This window comes from Lepisosteus platostomus, chromosome 13 (assembly GCF_059453375.1).
Source record: "Lepisosteus platostomus isolate fLepPlt1 chromosome 13, fLepPlt1.hap1, whole genome shotgun sequence".
NCBI classification, from domain to species: Eukaryota; Metazoa; Chordata; class Actinopteri; order Semionotiformes; family Lepisosteidae; genus Lepisosteus; species Lepisosteus platostomus.
Window position 1 is genome coordinate 30,868,685 of NC_142623.1, and position 17,267 is coordinate 30,885,951.

Here is a 17,267-nt window from a genome sequence, read left to right on the forward strand (position 1 = left end):
TGTAGGACTTGGCGCTGCGCACCAATTTGAACAGAGGTGCGATGCTGGATCGAGATTTCTTCAAGGAGAGGAGCTGTTCCTGGAAAACTGTGCTTCCGCAGGAGCAGCGGGATCTGGGTGGGTCCAGGACAGATGGCGGAGGCAGCAGAGTGCCGAGTGCATCCGGAGGAGGTCCCCGTGCACGAGAGGGAGAGGGAGAAAGGATCTGTTGGCAGCAGCCATGCCGCAAGCGCCCCTTCGACCTTCAGCCGAGAAATCATTCACGTCCTGAACTCACTGACTCAGCACGGGCCCACGGCTCTTAAACAGATTAACTCCCAGCTGCCTGCAGCCATTTTCATTAGGATAAAAGCCCAGAGACACTGGGGAGCAGGAGGAGGAGGAGAGGTGGAAGGGGGGAGTATTCAAAGATGCATTTGCAGCCAGGATGCTGGAAGAATGCCACAGCCTACAGATGTCCTGAGAATCTGCTTTTTTTTTTCTTCCCGTTGCAACATACGGAAACCAGGACAGAACGGAATCAAGTTGCTGCACTCCACTGGTGAATACCATCATCGTCAAAAATAAAACTCAAATGGACTATTTTACTCAGGCAGCCTCACGCTGAAACGCACCAGCCAGACCCTGATGTGACACGAATGCACAGTGCAGAGCCTGTGAGAGCTCAGAGAAATTCTTCAGGAAAATGGATTACCGTGGCCCACTCCCATCCTTCAGACTAACCCAGACACAAAGGGAACGGATGGATATCGATATTGCAGCAGAATTGAATTGGGGCTGCTGGAGACTATTATGAAAGTGAATGCCCTCCATACATCAGGGTCCGGCTGGAGAAATTAATAAAACCCTGGTCACAGAGAGAAGACCCTGTATAAACAGGTGTGTTGTGCAGTGTGTGTGCGTGTTGGCGTCTATGTGTGCCCTGTGATGAACTGACGTCCCATCCAGGATGCACCAGCACAGATGGGGTTTTATATTTAGGCTGGTACAGACACCTTCGTGGGTGGCATTTTTAAATTAGATGAATACTTGCAGAAATAGGATGTCCTACTACAAAGTGTCCTACTGTTCTTCTCCGCGCCAGTTACACTGGGTACCCCAGATTGGCACCGCGGGCAAGGGCGAACTGATACAACTCCGAAGCACCTTCTGTGTGAGGAAAAACACTCACACCCCGTTATTTCTCTCTGTATTTTGTCATATTCCAATAGCTTCATAAAGAGCTTTTTGAATAAAGTACAACCAAAATTCATGATTCTCAATATAACATCAACACTTGGTGATGGACCACTGTGACTTGTTTCTAAGGGGGCAATGGCAGTTTGTTTGCTACACAGGAATGATCCAGGACAAACGGCTGCATATTTGCCGACACTGACCCTTTACAATATAGGCTGCATGGACACTCACTCAAAAAACATTGCAGGTGTGCTGTAATTGTTTACTACATTTATATTTTCTTTTTTATTATTATAATAATAATAATGATAATGTTGCTTTATTAGCCTATACAATTTCTTGCATTAGGAATTCATCTTTTCGCATACCCCAGCTTGCTCTCCATGAGACACATAGACAGGGAGAGAAGCTTGGGGTCAGAGCGCAGGGTCAGCCATCGTACAGCACCCCTGGAGCAGTTGGGGTAAAGGGCCTTGCTCAGAGGCCCAATGGAGGAGAATTCCTCTGCCAGCTGTGGGATTTGAACCAGCAACCTTCAAGTCAGAGGGACAGAGCCTTAGCCACAGGGCCACTGCTCCGCCCCTTAAATTTTTATTGGTAAATTGAAGAAAATATGGCATTTAGTCAATGCGTAAGATGGGGTGGCAAAGCCATATATAGAAATGGCAACAGCCACCCCATGTCCCCCCTCTGATTACACCCCTGCCAGGGGGCACCCTGCCTTGCGCCCACTGTTTGCCAGGACAGGCTCTGACTCCCCTGTGACCCTGAAATGGATAAAACAGCGAGAAAACGGATGGATGGATGTTCTCACCAGCTGCATTGGGAAAATGAACTGCTGTTGTGTAGGAGTGTGCAATGCTAAAGGTTCATCCTCGCTGATAAAGCTCCATGCCAGAGCCAGAAAATCAACTCGCAATATAGCCGAGTTTGCAGCAGCTGTAGGTCTGAGATGTGTCCCTTGTCTTTCTTTGCAATCAACCGGAACAGCTGACATTTCGGAGTATATTGCCAAACCTGTGCTCTCAGAAGACAGAGGATGTGTATTGGGTAATACAGGATTGACTAACAGAAACAGATGGAAGACTGAAAGATAAGCAGCCTTCGGTTTGATAGAAGGCACAGGCCTCTTCCTAATGTACGATTGCTGGGTTACCGTTACCAGAGAGGAAAGCAGGGTGAAGACCCCTGGAAACTGCTCGAGAAGTATAGAAACATTGAGGGGAAAAACAAACAAACAGAAAATGAGAAAATCTGAGCATTAATTCAATTAGAAGAGAACTTTACTTCCAATTCACCCAACTGTCATTCTGCACCAGGAGCCCCCCTGCACAGCAGAAACTGCTTTGAGGAAGAAGAAAATTAAGGGGAAGCTTTATGAAGGAGGGTCTTGTTTCTGGTGAGGCCAGGGTGTGGAAATTCAAAATGGTGTTCAGACAGGACACCTCAATTATAAACTTGGAACTCCTGCCCACATCTTTAATAACCACCTAGTCAGGAGCTTTGTTTTATGTCTCACCTGAAAAGCAGCACCTTCTACAACACCCTGCCCTGGTCATTATATCGGAAATAGGAAATACTGGATCTTTGATATTCATTTTCCGGAGGGAAGGGCACTACCTACTGGTCTACCGAAAGCATTTACAGCCGCAGCTTGGTTTTCCTAGGAGAGCTCCCATCCCAGTACAGACCAGGATCAGGCCTGCTTAGCTTCTGGGATCTGATGAAACCAGGCTACAAGGCAGCAATGCTCCAGGCACTAATACACAGTGCCATGATATACTGATGGAAAAAAGAAATGCAACATTTTCTGGAATGAGAGTACTATAGTTACAGCTGATGTACTTTCCAAAAAAAGTTGTCAATTTGTTTTAAGCCCTCTGACCAGCAATACAGCTTGTGCAGTGTGGCATTGCAACTTGCCAATCACTCGAAAGCTCGTTAGGTGCACTTTTACCCAACGAGGTCCAGGTGGAACAATGCCTTTAAAAAGGCCTTAATTCAAAGCTTAGGTCAGTGCAGGAAACAGGCCACACTTAGTCAGTTTTTTGTGCATTCCATAATGCATCGAATATCACCAGAAGCAAGGGAGAGAGCCATTGGCACGCTGCAGGCAGGCATGTCATGTGCCAGCGCTGCCAGACACTATGGAGTAAGCCACTCCACTGTGTCCCGACTGCAGAGAAGGTTTCAGCAGACCAGCAGGACAGATGACCGTCCAAGATCCGGTCACTGTCCAGTGACCACACCAGAGCAGGACCGACACATCAGATTGGTCCATCTAAGAGATCATTTCAGATCTGCCACTCGACCCTTACTGCTGCTGAAACTGCTGGCAGACACAATGCCCTCATCAGTGACAGGACAGTGAGGCTCCGTGCTGCTGGCCTTACAGCAAGGCGACCTGTCAGAGGTCTGCTCATACCTCCTAGACTTCACACCCGACTGGCTTGGGCCAGACAGAGGCTGCGATGGACTCGTCAGCAGTGACATCAGGTCCTCTTCACGGATGAGTCACTCTTCAGCCTGTTCCACGCAGACAGGAGGGCCAGAGAGTGGAGGTGTTGCATTTCTTTTTTCCATCAGTATATATACCACTCCTGTGACATGTGTGACACAGTTTTGCACCGTACTTTTCAATTACCGCTACCATCTGATGAAACAAAAGTAGATAAGTCTGAATTGTTCTGGGGGAATGAATAACCCTATTCAAAAGTTCCCTAAAAGTATTGGCAAAATTGACTAATAGTAGACAAAGATGCTTACTGGCAATACCCAGCTACAGAATTAGCAATTCTAAAAATAAAGTGGCATCATCGCTGTTTTGTCAATGGTGTGATACTGTAGCTTCATGGCCATGACACTACAGATTCTTTTACAGGCCTGTGCTTGAACCCATGGGACCAATCCTGGCCCAGGTGGCTGATTTCATTCCCCACAGAGACGCCAGCCTCCAGCTGGGAGGTTCTGATCTGGTGGGACTCTCTGGTAAACTTCAGGAGCTCCTCCATATGATACCAGGCCATAACAAAGCACGTGTCTATTCGTTTCTGACTCATTTAGGCATGTAGAATGATTGAAAAGAGAAAAGAAACATATATCCAACTCGCTGATAATATGCCTCTGCAACCTAAACTCCAAAAAGCAGTAAGAGCTTCAGGAAATGAGCTCAGGAAAAAATGGCAAGTTGAAAACAACACGGAAATGAAACAGCACCGCAAACAGCTTGACTGTGCTGGACGACACATTGGGACAGTGGTTAACATTGCTGCTTTGCAATGCTGGGGCCCTGGGTTCAATTCCAGACCTGGGGTGCTATCTGTGTGGAGTTTGCATGTTCTCCCTGTGTTCACATGGGTTTTCTCAGAGTGCTTCCCAGTGAAAAGACCTGCTGGCAGGTTAACTGGCTTCTGTGTGTGCCCTGTGATGAACTGGAGGCTCTCCCCTGGGACTCGATACTGGTTGAAATGTTTAGAAAAGGGATGGAGGAATGGCTTGATTGCTCTGACACACAGGAAAGCTTGCTCTTTGACCTGTGAGAAAGGCTTCTCTGCTGTGGGTCTCAAGTTTCCCCAGGCAGGACAGGAAGGATGACAGAACGATAGGACGTTGAGGAAACAGGAAACTCAGAACTGCAATTTCTCAGTCACTACCTGTTCTGCTGTGTCCAATTGTCACAGAAGCTTTTTTCATGCTAGAGGACCTAAAAGTGAGATCTGTGCGTTAACAGAAATTGTGATATTCCTAGGAGGGTGCATGAAATGCAACAGATTGCATCGAATATTGACAGAGATGACAGAATATTTTTTTAAAATGGATTGACAGAAGATTGTTTTAAAATGCCAAGCTCTCCCCACTTTGATACACCATACCACCCCTCAAAATACAGCTGCAGGTTGCCTCTTCAGAGCCTTTCCCTTGGCTTGAAGTGATTGCTTTTAAAATGGGTTCATGATGTTGTTCACAAGCAGTAGACCGAGAAGTAGTCAGATGACTTCAATCTCAGGCATCAGGGAAAGAATTACAGTTTTGATCAGCTCTACCCCACCTTTAGGGGAGAAACTGATGTTTAAAGACAGCAAGTCACGGACTACTAACTGAATCAATCAGAGGGCTGCACAGCTCACTGCGCTTCATGCTGGGTTAGGGCTAGCAGGGCTATATAGCTTCAGGCTGGAGAGGCAGTGATCTGTCACACCTTGGGGAGCAGACAAGATCAACATAAAAAGTCCTAGAGCAAGGAAATAGTTCAACAACTAATCTGATCTTTCAGATGCTGGCAGCTAATAAGCACCAACTTTTTTTTTTTACAGCATAACACCAGAAATCTACAATACACAGAAGGGCTGAGTAAATGTAGCAAGCTTGCAAGAGCTAAAGTTTTTACACTTCTGAAATACTTAGAATTACAAAAGGGGAAGTGATCCTTATTTTTATCAGGTGCACATCACACACTTTGTATCAGAACACCAACTGCCTCAAGGTGCTGCTCAGCAGCAGACGTGGTTAAGATGAGGCATCGGCTCTGCTTTACCCCCAGTCTGACAGTTTTCCTACTAGCACTGTACTACTTAAGACATTTTAACTACTCCTGTCTGTCAAACACACCCGGTTTAGGTTTATGAGTCTTACATTCTTCCTAGCAAGCGATCAAGTGGTGCTTACGATCGCACGACGTCGGAGTGCGTTAACACAAATAAAAATACAGTACCAACACTTACACCTGCAACTTTAATGCCTCTCGGGGAAATGTCAGGCCTGGGAGAAAGTGAGGCTACGGGGAACAGGATCCAGTGAGTGTTTCTGTGGATGAATTCTGTACTTACTCGTTTCTTTCTAGGCGTAAAACCAGCTCTTTCCCCTCTGCTGTTATCTTGATTTCCGCGTCCGGAGGAGGCTGATTTAAGGCATGAAAAGGGAAAACCAAGTGAGAAGAGGCACTGAAAGCAAAAACCGGACAGATAAAAGAATGGGTGTCTGAAGGGCTGTTGTACCTTTCATGTCAACATCTTCCCTGTAACATATTTACCTTCCCTCAATAGAGAGCCGCACTGGAGTGCCAAACTTGCCAACGTACGTAATAATTAAGCACTGAAATGCATTACCGAAATGTAGCTTATCTAAACTACACGATGCGACAGGTTTCAATTAAGGGATTTTGAAAGAAGCGAGGTCTGAAATGAACTGACCTTATTGCTGGAAGGTGACCTCTTCTGACGAGCAGGGCTCATCCACTGGGGAATTATAATTTCATATTGAGCTACGTGGTCAAGTCTGTGCGCTTTGTGGTCCGGCCACTGGGTTTCTGTAAGAATTATGAAAAGCGATCGATGGAATATTGGTCACCGCGTTGTCAAAGCACCGGGTAACGCAAAACCGGCTTCTCAATTCTTGAAATGTAATGTCTGAAGTGCTTAAGATGAAAGATCCAGAAAAAAGCCCAAAATGAACAATTAAAAATTGAAGTCGATATTCCGCTTACATTCACAGAAACGTATTCTGGTAGAAAATACGGTGTAACTATTTCAATAGTACGGATATAGATTTTTACTTCAATTAACTTATTTTGAATGAACAAATCCCAGTGTTATTTTGCGCTGCATTTCATTTTGATTTCTAGCAAATTATTGCATTTGATTTCAAGCAATGCACATACACATGCAAAAACTGTCCAATACACTAGTGAATATGCATTTCCTAATAAAATCTGCACGTTAATAAAATAACTCCAACACCATTTTTTTCCAACGAGACGTTTCTTTTGCAGTCACCATAAAATGCATTAATATATTTAAATGCAAAGCCATTTACGTTGAAGTCCTGCACCTCAAATGAAAAAAAAAAACATATTTGCGTGCCAATGAACAATATATTCTATAGAAGATCCGACTCACCTCCAAACGCTGCATGTCCATGCACAGCACATTTTAGAAGTCTGATATAAAATACATACAGATAAAAAAAGTGTTGTAATGCGCCGGCAACGCCAAGCCTGGAGCTTGGGTTCACAGAGTGATGCATTGGAAAAAAAAACGGGGTAAAAATACAAGCTCCTCGGTCAATACAGTACCGCGTTCTCGCTTTTGTGTTGGTTTGTGGTAACGCGATACAGCTCGCAAGGAGCTATTAGCGTAAGATTCCGACTGTGCACTCTTCGCATCGCGGTTATGTGCACGCCAGCTCCTCCTCCTTGTCTGGATGCTAGCCGCAGTTCTAGGGAGCTCTCGTTGGGCCGAAGAGGAGAGCCCCGAGGACGGACTGGCAGGCGCCACAATTGTGGTCCAAAACCTTTTTTTTGTTGTTGTCGTTAAGGGAGGGTCGGGTGATGTATCATAAATGGTGACACTTTCGTCTTGATTCTTAAGAAACATGATAAAAGAGGTAGTTTAAAAAAACAACAACAGTATTGCTCAAAATGAATCTTGAATCCATTTAGTAAGTCAATTAAAAAGAGGGCAGGGCTAGGGCTTTTCTGGATGTTACGTTTTTTGTCCAAAACATGATTTACCACCCCGCGCATAGAACTTAAACGACTGTGAAAATATACGGGTTTTCACAGAATGAAGCGCCTTTAGAATACCTCATATTAAAAGTTGATAGTAGATTAGCCGTGTTTGAACATATTGACTTGATACATTTTTGTTTCACTGTAAAGCAGAACAGAAGGATGGGAAGCTCCGATATAGCCTGTGTGCACCAGGCAAGACAACAGAACAAGGAAACACATTTCAGTTGAGGAAGAAATGTCAACTAGAAAAAAATCCCCATGTGACATATTCAACCCATTACTTCACTACTATCACCTTCTATTTTGCATTTGTTTAGAGGTGATCAAAACATTTCATAATAACAGAACACTATAGAACACTCTCAAAAGCTTCTCAATAGCAAATTTATTGGAGAGTGAAATGGGGCATACTTTTGACATGGAGCAATTGAAGTAAATTCCTTTCAAAACACCCACATTGATTTTATACACAGTATATTATCTCTAGTAATGTGACCGGAACATACATGGAAGTATTCCATTACAGCTGGGTAAGCATGAGAACAAAATCTTTGGAGTCTCAGATTACAAGACAATCCTAAAACAGAAATGACAGTTAAAAGAATCATGCTGCTCTTTTTCTTAAAAAAAAAAAACTATGATTCAGACCATGAGCAACATGCAATATAAAACGGGAAAATTTGAAGTGTTTCTATCCCAGTATGTTATCCAGCCCACGGCCTTGCTGTGAAACGGTCCTCTACAGTCCAGTTATAAAACCCTCAGCACTCGCTCCTCGCCCTCCTCCTCTTCGTCGTCCGAGTCCGTGACGTTGACTCTCTGCAGGCGGGGGGGCTGTGGCAGGGGGGCGCTGAAGACGCCGATGTCCAGCGCCGGCCCCAGGCCGAGGTACTCCTCCGAGCTGTGGCTGGAGGGACAGGCCTGGCTAGGCCGGGGGCCTGCTCTGGGCCCTCCGGCCTCCACGCCCGCTCTGAAGGGATAGTCACGGTTCAAAGCAGAAAACATGGCCTCGTGCTTCTGATAGTGCTCCTCATAGTAGCCGAAAAAGTCTGCCATGGGGTTGGGGTACTCAGTGTAGTTGAATGGAGTGCGGTTGTAAGGACAAGGGCTGGAAAATAAAGTGCCATTTTGTTATAAGAAAGCGAATTATTGCGAGCACCATAAAGCATTTAAAATGCCCAATACCATTGTCAATGAAAGCCGTAGAACACCACCCTTTAATAACATTGATTACATTTATAAATTTACTTCAAAAAGTTGCTCTTTGTTTTGGTTTTAAAAAAATTCATTCTGTGACAACTTAACATGATAAGCTGATGTTTTTGCCAATCTCTTAATGTATATACACTATAAACACTACAAAAGAGCTGATACTTTAAAAGTATCACTTAAAACATTTCTTTTCCCAAGGTATTTGCTCAATTACGTTGAAAATAAAAATAAATTAGATACTAGAAAGGAGTGCCAAAGAGATTTGGTACAGCACATACCTAGGATTGCATTTTAAACAGCGGTGGCTCGTAATGTGAAACACACAGTAATTTAAGGGATTTCCAATTATTCTCCGCACTAAACCTTTTTAAATGTTGGCTAACAAAATGTGGAAATCTCACTTTGCAATGAATCTTGTTATCCTTTTCGATTGTCATATTTTTTTCCCCAATATTGTGCTTGGTGTTGTCCGGAAAATATTGTTTCAATCAATTTAACAGTGCGCTTTTGCAGGTTAGTTTCTTTGTTCTTCACAACAGGTATTTCACTGAACCTGTATTTCTCTTATACAAGCATAAAGGAGGACAGGAATGAGGCCTTCATTAACAGAAGTGACAATGACAGGCTATGACCTGTGACGGGTGTGTTTTTAAGATTGCCAGAAAGACCACATGGATTGCAAATGAGCAAAATGGCAAGGAGCCTCATCTTTGATTACTTTTCAACAGGGCCTGTCTTCAATTTGTTAATGCTACACCTTACGAGTTACCACTGATTCCAATAGGATTTCTAGCATTACGTACAGCAGGAATGCCAATGGGTGCTGACCTGGGTGCGAAGAAGTGTGGTCCTGGTAGAAAGAATGGAGGAGGGTAGGGGAATGGCGGGGCAGGAAAGAGAGCGGCTGGGTGTGCCAGGGGGCGAGGGGGGAAGATGGGAGGGTGGTGGAGGACTGGAACGCCTAGCTGGGAGTCTCTGGAGCAGACTGGCATGTTGGCATGGGGGATCTCTTTGGATTTGGGCAGCTCGGGAGCAGCGCTCCACTGAGGTTGGGTGCTGCGTTTTGTCTCGGGGCTTTCACGCACAATATCCCCAGGCACAAGAGGAAACTTGAGCTCAGGCAGGCTGCGCAGGGGAGCTGGCATGGCTACACTACGGCTGGCTTCAGTCTTTACTGGCAGGACAGTAGATGAGGCTGGCACTGGTTGGCAAGACGGGAGGCAGGCAGTTGGAAGGATCACCTGAACTGGACTAGCTGGCTGAAACACAGTTACTGGGGCTGAATCCTGAGCAGTGCTGACTGTTGCCTGAATAACAGAATGCTGACTATTTCCTGCAAAAGAGACATCTTATATAGAGAATCAAACTGTATATTTGACTTTTCTAGTTTCTAAATACATCATGTTTTTAGGACACCATCTGACCTTTACGTAAAAAAAGATACACAGAATTCAAATATTCATGGACAAAGAGGGTTGTCATTTCATCATGTATGCTAGCAAGAGTTTCATATTGATTAATATATTATACAGCATATTCTGCACATCCTGAACAGGTCTGAACCATTCATATACAGTGTGGTGAAAAACTAAGTACACCCTCCAGATTTTTTTTAACACAGACATATTGACCTTCATCTAGTCCTCTCCAAGTACTAAATAAAAATAACTTATTTCCTTTGACAAATAACACCAAAATTCTACTTTTCCACTATTTGTTTTGAGGAAGAATTTTAGTATTTACCTTTTTTAAAGTGTATAAGATAGTGACAAGTTGGCTTTGAAACAAGTCTTTTACCCAGCAACAGTATGAAAGAACAATTGCAAGCATATTATTTGACTTTTTTTATATTAATGCTACAACAGCAGAATGTCTACCTCATTTCACACCTTTTATTTATATACTTCCTTTTGCATGAATGTGGTCAATTAGAGAAAAACAACTCCTAATATGGAAACTTAGAAGGAGCTTTCCCATGTGAATTTGCTGTATAAAACTCATTGCATTTACCATCTCGTTGGAGAGGTTACTCACAGATCTGTACAAGAGGCTGCTCTCAGGTCTGCATGATTATATCCTCCTCATGCGCATGAATAAAGCACTCTGCTTGACCACACCTAACCTGAGTGAAGAGTTTTCTTTGACAATTTCTCAACTTTTCTTCGACAGTTTCATCAGACTGGGAAGAGTTACAAAGCCATTTCTAAACAATATGAAGTCCATCATTCCCCACTGAGAAAGATCATCTTCAAATGAAGAAAATTCAAGACCTTTGCCGATCTACCCAAGAGAGACCAATCTACCAAATTCACAACCAAATGTACAAACAGAACAGCTCCAAAAAAAGATCTTGGAATGGCCAAGTGAAAGTCCAGACCTACACCCTTTACACCCTTCACCCTTCCAGAAGCCTCTGGGATTCTCTGGCAGGACCAGAGAAGAGCTGTGGGTCTAAGAAAACCCTCACATATCACAGAGGTGAAGGAAGACTGAGACAGAATACCTCCCAGTCAATGTGAGAAATCAATCGCCTATTACAGGAAACGTTTAATTCAAGTTATTGTTGCTAAAGGGGTTGCCACAAGTTACTGATCAAGGGGTGCACTTACTTTTCACAAAAATATTGAATACTGAACGAGTTTTTAAAAATAAATCAAGGAGTACGGTGTGTTATTTGTCAAATGAGTTAGTTTTATCTCCTATTAGGACTTGTTGGGGACTTGGGGATGGTCAAATATATCTATGTTCAACCATGAACTCTTAAGGGTATTTTTATCACCACACTATCTAACAGTGAACTGTAAGTGGAACAAACATTGCTTTGTTTCATAGAACGTATTTAAAAAAAAAAACATTAGGAATGCATCTTTTCTTTTTCTAGTGCCGCAAGAAAATATTGAATTTCTACAGAAGATGTTGCGCTTTGTTTTCAAAACAATGCCAAAAGCCAGGTGCTTTTAAAACGCCAGTTGGGTTGCTTATTGGGAAGGTCCAGAGTCACAGCAAGCCCGTGTCTTTCCATTTCCCTGCACTCACCTGCAGGCGAGGGGTAACTGGAGCCTATGTGTACCACTGGGGCAGCCATGGAGCAGGCAGCCGGACCAGCGGCCACAGCTGTGGGTGTACAGCTCTGCGAGGAAGCAGGCACTGAGGACGGCATGATACCAGGGGGGTAGCAGCACTTTTTCTTCCCTGGTCTTGGCTGATAAACCCAACCTAATAAAACAGGAGCACCATCATTGAAAGATTAGACCAATTAGATTAGATGACATATCAGAGACACGAATCAGTTCGGATGGCAGCTATAGATCTTTTCTTTCTGGACTGAACTCCTTGTTAGAATACCATCTTGTGTTCCATGTTTTCTTTCTGGAGATTAAACAACTGCACCAAGATTCGGTTAGTGTGTATGAACATTGTCACCATGAATGGCCTTATTCCACTATGGCCGTGATGGCAACACAGACACAGAATCTTCGTTTGTGATTAGGGTTTATCCAAAAACAATGAACTCACTATATTACTCCATTTAAAAAAAAAAAGTAATTACATTTTGGATCAAGAATAAAAGAATGAATAGAAGAACAATCTTCTACACTCAAGTTCAAGTGTTACAAACCTAGCTTTCTAGGTATCATGGACAGCTATTTTCAATTTAAGATGACTGCAGTGATAAAGTATGAAATTGAAAGAGTGTCACTTTCTCCAGTATGCGTGCCTGATGCTCCTTGACATAATCCTCTTATAATTTAAAACTATTTCCATCTCAACACCAACTCACTGCATGGATAGGAAAAAACAGCAGATTGGCTCAGCATGAAGTCTGTACAACCCTCTTGTTGCTTACTGGCACATCTCCCTTTGCATCAACAGGAACTGAATGCTTTTCAGTTATTCATTTATCTAAAATCTGGAATTTGTGAAGAACAAATAAGAACTCATGAAGTCTGAGTTGACCGTTGCATGCAGATAGAAAGCAGATGATTTGAGGGAAGGCTAAAAAAGCTTTAATCACACCAGTGATCACTAGCAGTGATATGTGTGCATGAATGTGGGAAAGGAGTCGAGCACTTCCCCTGATAGTGTCAGGATAACAAGAGTAAGAGCCAAAAATACTCTTTTACTTCTACCACATGAAAACTGGCAGCGACGTGCGCCCAATAAATTAGCAGCGCTTGGACTTGTAAAAATAGCTGTGCTGATTGCTTCAAATCTGCTGTGCTTCGGCTGGCTCCATCTCTCACTCACCAGGGAATTCCTCTCGGTGCTTGTCTTTGATCCTCTGCGCCGCATCGTAGTAAGGCTTCTTCTGCTCCTCGGACAGCCGGTTCCACTCCACTCCCAGCTGCACGCTGATGTCCGCGTTGTTAGCGGTGGGGTTGGCTTTGGCCAGAGCAGGTCTGTGAATCCTGGCCCACACCATGAAGGCATTCATGGGGCGCTTGATGTGTCCGTTTCGCTCCTTACAGCAAGGAATCTGAAAATCCCCTATTAAGAGAATCGATCACGGGCAGGCTCAAAGTCTGGAAGTCACTTTCTCCATAGGAAAGGTGGAACTCGTTACAATTATACAGCACTTTCTGAACGCTCCATTCAAAGCGCTTTACAGGTAATGGGGACTCCCCTCCACCACCACCAGTGTGTAGCCCCAAACTGGATGATACGACGGCAGCTATAGTGCTCCAGAACGCTCACCACACACCAGCTATCAGTGGGGAGGAGAGCAGATTGATGAAGCCAGTTCATTGATGGGGATTATTAGGAGGCCATGACTGGTAAAGGCCAGGGGGAAATTTGGCCAGGACACTGGGGTTACACCCTTACTCTTTTTGAGATACGATGTGGAATTTTTAAGGACCACAGAGAACCAGGACCTCAGTTTTATATCTTATCCAAAGGAAAACGTCTTTTTTTCTTTTACAGTATAGTGTCCCCATCACTATACTGGGGCATTAGGACCCACACAGACCACAGGATGAGTGGCCCCTACTGGCCCCCCACTAAGACCTCTTCCAGCAGCAGCCTTATGTTCCAACAGACACTTTTTATGATGCTTCCTTGAAACTTACTGAAATCTTGGCATACAAGAAATACGTAACTAAAACTATATCTGCACAATCTGCAACTTTATCTGCACAATATAAGGAGCATGTTCTGCTGGGTGAAAGCATGGAAAGTTATACAGCTAGTCATAAACATGATCTACTTCTGTGTAGACGTCTAGTAAAATACATTGTAGAATAAACTGAACTGACCCACAGAAAAGAAATGGGGGTTTGAATAATTGAAAAACACATTGCGCAGAATCTGAAAAAAAGAAACCGTTCTCTCTGTATCGTAGGCTCTTATTGATCGCGAATGTTATGTTTAATGTTTTTGCACATAAGTATGGAAAAAAAATCAGAGCATTTCAAAAATCCCTACATTAGCGGAGACAGTGTCAAAGCCAGCTGTCCCCTCTGCAGCCCTGCGTGACCTCGGGCGCGGAGTTACCTGACTCCGACGGCGGCAGGGTGAGCGGCACGTTTCTGGTCTCCACCTTCACGGAGGTGTGCGCCAGCGGCTGCAGCGCGATGGGCAGAGCGGGGAAGGGCACTTTGCTCAGCCGGATGGGCTCGGCGGTCAGGAAGGCCGTCGGGAAGCTGTGGTGCAGGACCGCCGGGGCCGCGCCTCCTCCCCGCCCCGCCGCCGCCGCGCCGCTGGGCGGGACCCGTTCCGTGTCCTCGGGCGGGAGCGGTCGAGGCGTCGCGAAAGCCCCGTCGCTCTTCTCTCCTTTCAGGCCGCTGGGAGTCGGCCCAGCGCGGGGGTGACCCACGCCTTCCGCCACTCGGCCCTCCTCGGTTTTCACTCCTCCATCGTCCCCGTTTGCACTTCTCCTCCTTTTCTCTTTCACCGCCACTCCCACCACGGTTTTCCCACTCGAGGACCTCTCCGCTTTAAAAATGACCGGTATATCTTCCCGCCTGGGGACCGTTTGGACACGTAATTCACAGGGCCCGCCTGCCTCGGTCTTAACTTGCTCCTCTTTCCGGCGGGACTCGTCACTTTGGGGTTTTCCGGGGCAGCCGGAGCGGCTCTGGCGCGCCTGGCTTTTGTTTTCCTTTCTGAAGCGATTTTCACTCCTTGTGGCGGATGACGCTGCTGGTTTTGCCCCGGGTCCTGGGCGTGTGTCCATTGCGGGCCTCCGGCTGGGTTTAATTGTGATCTCAACGTCGCTCCTTAGTCCCTTTCCGTTGACAGATAGCGGCTGGAACGGCCGGAATTCAAAACGGACACCTTGTCGGCGCGAGAGGGGGGGGGGGGGGGGGGGGGTCTTTTATTGGCTTGCAGGCGCGACGCGCAGCGGCTGTCACAATAGGGACCGCGGCGACCCGCGAGACGTCAAAAGGTTGCCATGGTTCACCTTCACGAACTGAATCCGTCGTCGCTAAAACAGCGTTTCTCTCACGAACCGTATGTGACAGAAGTGTTATAACCCCGTTAACTATCACACACCCTCTCACCCCGCTCGAAATCAGAACAATCAAAATGACACCCTAACACGAACACCAGTCATTCATCTGGACTTCACATCCGCGACGGCTTCTTTCCCGGGATTCAGAGCGACCCCTTTGCCCTTGAAACACGTGGGAGCTGAAATGTGTTCAGATACCCCACGCATCTTGCACACGTGTGAATACGCAAGGAGGATGTTTTTTTTTTTAATGACTGCTGTGGCTGAAGAGATTTTTGAAGCTAATAAATTGTATTGAGTGATGGTAGAGTTAAGACACGATATCAGTGTATTTTAGTTAAATGAAAATAAAAGTTAATAACTTTCCGTTTTTTATCTGGTCTGAATCGTTTGGGACTCGAGACAGCTCACAGGATCCGTGAATAAAATCGCATAGTTGTGCAGGAAGACGTTAAAAAGTGTTTTTGTTTGAGTGTTTTAGAAATGCACTTTTTAGGTTAACTGATAATTATGTGTGAACCACTGTCGTGCAACACAGTGGTGGAGTGGGTAGTGTTGTTGCCTCACTCCTCCTGGGTTCTGGGTTTGATTCCAGACTGGAGTACCTTCTGTGTGGAGCCTGCATGTTCCCCCTGGTGCTAGAAAGTCATCCCACCTTCCACAGCCGTGTGTTTGGGTCAGCTGGGGGTCTCTAAATTGCCACCTTGATGGACTGGTGTCCCGTTCAGAAGGTAGTCCCACCTCTGGACCACAGGCCTCTCCAACAATAAGTGGTTTTCCTTTGTTTTTTTTCTTGAACCGAGAAGAGTACGTGGAGAATCCACAGTCCTCAGACACACTGACAGTCAACCCAGAGGACATCTTCAGAATCACCAGTAAAATAGGGACCAGGGGACACCAGGGGAAACCACAAGGAAGAGCATTTAACTCTGAGAACAGGAGGCACCTCTTTCCACAGAGGGTGGTGGGAGTGTGGAACATGCTGCCCAGCCATGTTGTTGAAGTTGAAAACCTGGTTTCTTCTAAGAACCAGTTGGAGGGGAACCTTGGATTGATTAGCTCCTAACCACCAGACTTGATGGACCAAATGGCCTTCTGTCATTTGCAACCCTCCTTCTACTCTTTAATTGAGCTGTTTAGTTTTTAAAAACATCTACCAGTTGTTTTTAATTACACCCACTGCATTCCCCAGTCTCCGGTTGTGCGATTTTCACAGCTCGAGACGCAGGGGTGGACACCGAGGGTGCACATAGGGGACGACGGAGAGCAGGCAGCCCCCTTCCATCTGCCCCCATACCGGCGCTGCGTTTGCAGGAAGCTGAGAGAGCCCTACCCCACCCTACCCTCGCCAAGTGTTCGGTCAGCTGCTGACAGGACTCGGGCTCGAACCCGGGACACCAGGGTCGTCGAGCACCAATACTGGCTGTTTAAGTGGGAGGCGTTTCCAATAACGGATGCATGATAAACCATGCATCCATTTGCTCTGTGCTTTAATTCAGAGTGGTGGGGGAGCTGGAGCCTACCCTGGCAAGCAATTGGTGCAAGGTGGGGTGCACACTGGGTGGGATGCACACACAGACACAAACATACACACAAACACTCACACCAGGGCCCTTATTCCCAGAAACCAGTTAAGCTACCTGTATGTGTCTGGACTGTGGGAGGAAACCCATACACAGGGAGACCACATAAACTCCACGCAGCGACAAAGATAGTGTCCCCCGGACCAGAATTGTACCCAGCGCTGCGAGACAGCAATGCTAACCATTGCGTCACCACGCCGCCCCATATAACTAAACCACTGGCAAAACATACAGGATGTAGGAAAAAAAGAAGCTGGTGGTTTCTAAAGCTAAAAATGGCTGTTTTAGTAGCTTACATATCTCACAACCTCATTTAAAAGATCTTATAATG

General features: G+C 45.5%; 2 protein-coding genes across 3 annotated transcripts in view; both read right to left on the minus strand.

The window, feature by feature from the left end:
* The window catches only part of adam19b (ADAM metallopeptidase domain 19b), a 37,465-nt gene extending 29,446 nt beyond the window's left edge, over positions 1 to 8,019 (minus strand). The window contains exons 1-3 of one of the 2 annotated variants that reach the window (XM_088604112.1): positions 7,074 to 8,019; positions 6,369 to 6,484; positions 6,006 to 6,076 (exon numbers count right to left, since the gene is read on the minus strand). In XM_088604112.1, coding sequence (XP_088460238.1) covers positions 6,006 to 6,076; positions 6,369 to 6,484; positions 7,074 to 7,200 — 314 coding nt within the window. In that variant the 5' untranslated portion in view covers positions 7,201 to 8,019. Of the gene's footprint in view, positions 1 to 6,005; positions 6,077 to 6,368; positions 6,485 to 7,073 lie in introns of those variants that run through there. The other variant, XM_088604113.1, reaches the window with a different exon arrangement.
* Positions 8,020 to 8,052: 33 nt separating this feature from the next.
* Positions 8,053 to 15,673, minus strand: LOC148650374 (transcription factor SOX-30-like). The gene is made up of 5 exons (XM_088604114.1): positions 14,393 to 15,673; positions 13,148 to 13,387; positions 11,936 to 12,115; positions 9,728 to 10,232; positions 8,053 to 8,795 (listed from the first exon to the last, which is right to left on the minus strand). The coding sequence occupies exons 1-5, from the start codon at positions 15,072 to 15,074 to the stop codon at positions 8,438 to 8,440; spliced, it is 1,965 nt and encodes a 654-aa protein (XP_088460240.1). The 5' UTR covers positions 15,075 to 15,673; the 3' UTR covers positions 8,053 to 8,437.
* Positions 15,674 to 17,267: the final 1,594 nt, after the last annotated feature.